Source organism: Papaver somniferum, chromosome 1 (genome assembly GCF_003573695.1).
Source record: "Papaver somniferum cultivar HN1 chromosome 1, ASM357369v1, whole genome shotgun sequence".
Taxonomy (NCBI): domain Eukaryota; kingdom Viridiplantae; phylum Streptophyta; class Magnoliopsida; order Ranunculales; family Papaveraceae; genus Papaver; species Papaver somniferum.
Window position 1 is genome coordinate 245,897,541 of NC_039358.1, and position 7,590 is coordinate 245,905,130.

Sequence of the window (7,590 nt, forward strand, 5' to 3'; positions counted from 1 at the left end):
GTCTTGTCGGCTGTCAGGTTGATGGATATGATTATTATTTTAATATTTCCTATTCGGAAGATTTCTGCACTTTTGAAAACCTTCCCACAGGTAACAAACATTATCTATTGAGAATACAATACTTTGCTGCAATTCTTGTTTAGGATTACTAATGACACTGCTATTTGTAGGAATTCAAGAAGATCATTTTGCTTCATCTTCTTCGTCATCTAGATTTTCAAGCAAAGATGGTTCGAAAGCCGATCCCAATCAGCCTTCCACATCATGTGATCCCGAGAACTCAGTAATGACCCTCCTGGACATGTATGCAGGTTGTGGAGGGATGTCTACAGGCCTATGTATGGGTGCAGCTGCGTGTGGTGTCAATCTTGTTACCGTAAGTGAATTCAAAACATTTGATTTTCAGCTATATTTGTGATGTTAATCAGAAATTATCTCAGTACGTACGGCATTATTTATTTGCTTCTCATTAAAATTTATGCATGTTCTTCCAGAGATGGGCAGTGGATTTCAGCCCAGAAGCTTGCCAGAGTCTACGCCACAACCACCCGGAAACGGAGGTTTAGTGTTATGCTATTATTATTGTCTTTCTCTTCTCATTTTCAGAACCTGTTTTCAGACTTATCTGCCAACTCGATTTCAGGTCAGGCACACAACAGCTGAGGAATTTCTTGAATTACTCAAAGCATGGAAAAATCTTTGCGATACTTACTTATGGTCGGAGACCGGTGGAGCAGCTGATGCTGATGAAGACATTGAAGAAGTTGATTCAGAGGCTGACTCCTTACTGGATGATAACGATGAGTTGGAAGTAGATAAGATTGTTGGGATCTGCTATGGAGATCCCAAAGGGATCAAAGAGGGCAGTGCACTGTACTACAAGGTATTACTTTTGAGATTTCCCCTAGCTTAGTTGTCTGCCTCTATCTGGTATGTTTTTACTTACTTTTGGTTCATTTATTTACCGACTTCGGCATACTTTATTAATAATTTAGGTGAGCTGGAAAGGATATGATTCTGACGAGGACACATGGGAGCCAGCAACTGGACTTGAGTATGTCATTCTACTTTGATCTTTTTAATCTTCTTCGCTCGTTTCGTTTTTTTAACATGCTTCTGTAACAAGCTACATCGACGCATCATGTTTATATTAGTTTTATAAATATGCAGTAAATGCGACGAGAGCATCAAAGACTTTGTGATTGATGGGTACAAACGGCATATACTGCCGCTACCTGTAAGTGTCTATCCGATACTATTATTTTATTCACTATTTAACCCAAATTTTTAAGTTCATGTTATTGTTTTTGGTACAATTTATCAACTGTTACTTTTTTTTCTTATTTTTAGAATTACTTTTCTAAAATTGTTGCTTGCATAGCCTTGCAGTTGCAGTCTTCTGAACTTAAAACTTATTGTGAAATCTACTTCTTGATACTAGTTTATTTGGCGTCGTCATTTATCATGTTTCCTTCGTAACAAATTTAAGTTCTGTTTTTCTTATAGGGAACCGTCGATGTGATATGTGGTGGCCCTCCCTGCCAAGGTATATCGGGCTTCAATAGGTTCCGGACCAAAGAGGAGCCTCTGAAAGACATCAAGAATTTTCAACTTGAGGTGTTCATGAATATTATCAAGTTTCTCCAACCACGCTTCACATTGATGGAGAACGTTGTGGATATTATGCGGTTTGAGAAAGCATACCTTGGCCGGCTTGCAGTGGCTAGACTTGTTGCAATGCAGTACCAAGTCCGTCTTGGTTTTCTGGTGGCAGGAAAGTATGGGCTTCCTCAGTTTCGTATGAGGACATTCATATGGGGCGCTCGTACTACTGAGGTAAAGTTGTTGTGTGGAATACAGTTTTGTCAAATATAATTTACACTTTACTTTCAGTTTCACTGGATATAAAGTTGATAATCGAAATTTAACGTTGTACTTTTTTTTATTGCAGAAACTACCAGGGTTTCCTTTACCCACTCACAAAGTTGTTGCCCGTGGCTTTTGCCCAAAACAGTTTGAGGTGCGTATTTATGTATGTGATTTTCCAACTTAGAATTGTTAAGCGTATTTGTATTTGTAAAAAGTATATGTTTCTTTTCTGTGAGTGTAGAAGTGTAATGTAAAGGTGTCTGAAGATGAAGAAAAATTATTGAAGAATGCATTACTGCTTGGTGATGCGATAAGAGATTTGCCTGACGTAAGCAAGTTTGATCTCTCCTTTCATTCAGTTTACATTGACAGAGGCACATTTACAATATTCCTTCTTGTTTGTAGATTACAACTCATGAAGAACGAGATGAAATGGAATACGGAGAGGACCCTATTAATATTACTGAGTTCCAAAGGATGATAAGACGGCCTAAGCAGGGTAAGTTTATCTGTATTAGTATTTTCAAGTTTAAATTGGCATGTTAAGTAAGACATATTACAAGCGCATTGTGTTTCCTCTCAGAGTTGATGGGGTCTGCTATCCCTAAATCAGTAACACGGCCAAAGCTCTATGATCACCGTCCTTTGAAATTGAGCAAGGATGATAATATTAGAGTTTCCCAGATTCCAAGGAAAAAGGTTTGTTTCTAGTCAACTTGGTAAATCAGTTTCAATCTTGCATACATTTATTGAATGATTGTATTATTTGCTGGATCTTCTAGGGGGCTAATTACAGGGATCTCGATGGAGTAATTGTCGATGGGAACATTGCACGTCGTCATCCACACATAAAAATCATTCTTGACTCTGGGAAACCGTTGGTAAAAAAAATGGTCCAAACTTGTTTTCTTATCACATGGTTATTCTGTCAAATCATCATTCTGAATATATTCTTACATTGCTTCAGGTGCCGGAGTACGCATTGAAATACGTTAGGGGAACGTCCAAAAAGTAAGCATCGGTTGGTTAGTTGTCTTTTATTTAACGAATCTTCTTCTTTAGCCTGTCTAATTTTTCATGGCTGCTTGTATTTTTCAGGCCATTCGGGCGTCTCTGGTGGGATGAGATTGTATCTACTGTAGTGGGGAGGGCTGAGCCCCACAATCAGGTGAACCTGCTTTTATTTTTATGCAAAATTCATTCTTATTGAACATAGAAACATGCTAGGTGTATGATATGTTTGTGGCATGTGTTATAAAGTTTGAGAGACATTGTGAGGTTTCGACGGTGAAGAACTATAAAATAAAACGTGCACATGGCTCGTGATCTTCTATTACCTTTAGTTATTATAACTTCATTAGGTCTTGGATGCTAAACACGTTCTTTCCAGATTACATTGTGTCTTTGCTTAATTGTACCAGCTGAGGGGTAATGTTAAATATCATTTGGCTAACTTGTGAGGCTTTCGTCAGGTCATTTTACATCCCGAGCAAGACAGAACTTTGTCAATTAGAGAAAATGCCCGTTTGCAGGGCTTTCCCGATTACTACAGGTTCTTCGGGAATAAAGAAAAACAGAGGTATAATATATTTTTGTTATTCCTTTACTTCCTTTACATTTCTTTTTGGTTTAATTTCAAAATGGTTCTAACCATTCATTATACATAATATAGGTATATCCAGGTGGGCAATGCTGTTGCAGTACCAGTCGGACGTGCACTCGGGTTCGCTCTTGCGAGGGCAGTTAACGAAATTCCTGACAATGGACCTGTTTTTGTGCTTCCACCTTCATTCTCCAGTTAAATTCTTGTAAATGGTAACAGTTATGTTTACTTTTGGAGACAGGGTTCTACCATTACTGAACAATATCCAAAAACTCATGATATCAATTTTTCTGCTGTCTATGGATATTCAATCCTGAGCAGCAGCATCACTCTATGGATATTCAATCCTGAGCAGCAGCATCACTCTTATTCGTATAGTATTTTAATTTAGTCAATGAAGAGTTCTTCTTTTTTATATGTCCTGTGTGTTGATGTTTTCAACTTGTGATAATGCCCACTAGATTAACACTAGGAAGGCCACTTTTGTGTATAAATTTAGCCTAAAGGATTTGTCCTTGGAATTCAGATGCTTTGGATGTAACTGAAATAGGTCCAAAAGCACTGTAAGAATGCCAGAGGTTTTGATTCCAGTTGAAGGGTAAATCGTCAGGCTTGTGATTCCAGTAATGGTTGTCCATTCTTTAACTACACTACTGGAAATTGAACATGAAGGCCTTGGGGGAGGATTTGGAATGCGCAATGCTCGCTTCTCCAATGGAGCTGTCATTCTTATTAGCCAAATATATTCTCGGTATATTTGGCATTGTATCTTGTAATATATTTGGCATTGTATCCTGTATAATATCTTTCCCATCTTAGGAGATATGGGGCATATACTGTTACCTAGCTTAGGATATTTGCTTGGATTATCATTTATCTTTTAGGATCACACTCTTTTATATAGGAGGTCTTTTGTATTGGTTGGCCAAGAAACAAAAAGAAGAAAGATTGTGCTTTGTGTTCTTCATTTGGGAGTAGTTTCACAAATACTTTATGGTATCGTGAGTCATTTTTTATTTTTCCGATCTATGGGTGAGTCATTTGTTCAACAATCTTCAGTTGAACATTCTTCTGAATCTGTCAAAATTAATGTTACTATTAGTGACGTTTCAGCATCTATGAATCATGTTCGTCTCAATGGTAAGGGTGTTCATGTATGGATTATCGACACTGGTGCTTCAAATCATGTGTGCTGTGATGAATCTCTTTTTCTTTCTCTTCGTACAGTTCAACCTATTCAAATAGGTTTACCTAATGGTGCAAGCATTAAGGCGACCAAAATGGGCATTGTCAAGTTGAATCCATCTCTTGTTTTATTTGATGTATTTTTTGTGCCAACATTCACCTGCAATCTCATCTCCGTTTCTCAATTCTTAACTTCTCGACATGTTAAGAATATCATTCGTTTTCAATTCACTAACTCTGAGTGTGTTATACAGGACCATACCTTGGGGATGACGATTGGTACGGGTAAACTTATGGAGGGGCTTTATTGCCTAATGTCGTGGGAACCAACTCGTGTTAATGTTGTATCTGGGGCTTCTTCTACATCTTTATGGTACAAACGCCTTGGACATCCTTCCATGCAAGCACTGAAGTTTTTGCCTCCAGTCTGTGGTACTACTGGTCAGTTAGATTTTCATGCTTGCGATATATGTTATCGAGCCAAGCAGACTCATAATGTTTTTCCATTAAGTGATAATAAAGCAACCGATTTGTTTGCGTTAATCCATTGTGATGTCTGGGGTCCTTATCGCGCTAATCGGGCTTGCAACTCAAGATATTTTTTGACTATTGTGGACGATTATTCTCGTTGTGTTTGGGTTTTCTTAATGAAACTAAAGATGAGGTGCCTAATTTAATGAGAAATTTTTTTGCGTTGATTGAACGACAATTTTCCAAAAAGGTGAAAATCATGCGAAGTGACAATGGGACCGAGTTTAAGGGTCTTACAGAACATTTTCGTATGAACGGTATTATTCATCAAACTTCCATTGTCAAAACACCTCAGCAAAACGCTAGGGTGGAACGAAAACATCATCATATTCTCAATGTTGCTCGTGCTCTTCGTTTTCAGGCGTCTTTGCCTATTGATTTTTGGGGAGAATGTGTTTTAACCGCTGCGTATTTGATTAACAGAACTCCTTCTCGTGTACTCAACTTCAAAACACCTTATGAGTTTCTATATGGAACTGCTCCCAATCTTGATTTCATTAGAGTGTTTGGATGCTTATGTTATGCGAAGAATCTTCATCCTTCTGACAAATTTGACAGTCGCAGTCGACGGTGTATTTTTCTTGGATATCCTTTTGGGAAGAAAGGTTGGCATCTTTTTGATCTCTCTACAGGAAGTTATTTTGAGTCACGGGAAGTTCAATTTTTGGAAGACAACTTCCCTTTGGCCAATCCCCAAGAACTGTCACAACTTCAGTCTTTGTATTCCGATGATTCGAGTGATGTGTGTTCTTTCCCACACACTGATGACTTCCAAGATGCTGCGTTTGTTCCACCTCTACAGCCGGATATCTCTGACAACGTTACGACAATTACTCCTCCACTACAGCACTCGACGCAATCAACTTCTGAAGATGAAGTTGGTAGTTCTTTAGCAAATCAGTCGTCCAGTCTGGATATCTCTGACAACGTTATGACAATTACTCCTCCACTACAGCACTCGACGCAATCAACTTCTGAAGATGAAGTTGGTAGTTCTTCAGCAAATCAGTCGTCCAGTCTGGACACTACTTCCTCAGCAGATCTGCGTGACTCAGCAGCAGATATTAGTCCAGTTTCTGCGTTAGACACTGCCGTATCTTCTCAAAACATTGAGTCTGTACCATCTTCAGTGCACGATGATATGCCTGCAAGTTCATTATCTGCCGATGAGCTTGGTCGTGGTAAACGTACACGTACAGATAATGTAAGGCATCGAGAATATGTTCAGTGGAAGAACGTTAACACAAATCTGGTTTCCCACGACTCTTCTCCTGTACCTATTCAATCCTCAGGTACTCCCTACCCTATAACTCACTTTGTGAATTGTAATGCTTTTTCTACTGCCCATAGTCACTTTCTTGCAGCTATTTCAAGTGATAAGGAGCCTACTTCTTTTAAGGAATCAATGGTTGATCATCGATGGCGTGAGGCAATGAAACGTGTGATTATTGTGATGCAGACTGGGCTAGTTGTCCTCTCAGTCGTCGGTCCCTTACTGCACATTTTGTTTTACTGGGAGGATCTCCTATTTCTTGGAAAACAAAGAAGCAAACAACGATATCTCGATCTTCTGCTGAAGCCGAATACCGTGCTATGGCTTCTACCACTTGTGAAATTATATGGTTAAAAGGTTTACTCCGGAGCCTTGGTATAAAGCACCCTACACCGGTTCCTCTTCATTGTGATAGTCAGGCTGCTTTGCACATTTCTAACAACCCTGTTTTTCACGAAAGAACCAAGCATATCGAGATTGATTTCCATTTCGTGCGTGATGAACTTCTTCGTGGTACTATAGCTCCATCTTATGTTCATACTGCTTCTCAGCTAGCTGACATTCTCACTAAAGCTTTGGGTCGTAAACAATTCCAATCTCTTCTTCTCAAGTTGGGCATTTCGACTCTTCATGCTCCAACTTGAGGGGGGTATTAGCCAAATATATTCTCGGTATATTTGGCATTGTATCTTGTAATATATTTGGCATTGTATCCTGTATAATATCTTGCCCATCTTAGGAGATATGGGGCATATACTGTTACCTAGCTTAGGATATTTGCTTGGATTATCATTTATCTTTTAGGATCACACTCTTTTATATAGGAGGTCTTTTGTATTGGTTGGCCAAGAAACAAAAAGAAGAAAGATTGTGCTTTGTGTTCTTCATTTGGGAGTAGTTTCACAAATACTTTAATTCTGCTGGTTTCCTGTGAATTTCGAAAACTTGGACTCTGGAATTCAGATTCTTTGGATGATAAGGAAAATCACCATAATAATTTTTTGTATCTATAATTTCATCAAAACTTTTGTCTCTTCACAGCTCCTTCACAACGAAACGAGCTCACAGATACACCCAATAGTCCATACTAACTCAGGTTACTCAGCTATAACAGCACGTACTATATGAA

At 38.7% G+C, this 7,590-nt stretch overlaps 1 protein-coding gene across 1 annotated transcript; it reads left to right on the plus strand.

Moving 5' to 3' along the window:
• Positions 1-329: 329 nt before the first annotated feature.
• Positions 330-3,702, plus strand: LOC113323831 (DNA (cytosine-5)-methyltransferase CMT3-like). Its single transcript, XM_026572178.1, has 15 exons — positions 330-376; positions 495-560; positions 644-883; positions 996-1,054; positions 1,171-1,237; positions 1,507-1,836; positions 1,952-2,020; positions 2,114-2,197; positions 2,275-2,368; positions 2,453-2,568; positions 2,652-2,750; positions 2,837-2,880; positions 2,968-3,037; positions 3,342-3,448; positions 3,542-3,702. The coding sequence occupies exons 1-15, from the start codon at positions 341-343 to the stop codon at positions 3,669-3,671; spliced, it is 1,611 nt and encodes a 536-aa protein (XP_026427963.1). The 5' UTR covers positions 330-340; the 3' UTR covers positions 3,672-3,702.
• The last annotated feature ends 3,888 nt before the right edge of the window (positions 3,703-7,590 follow it).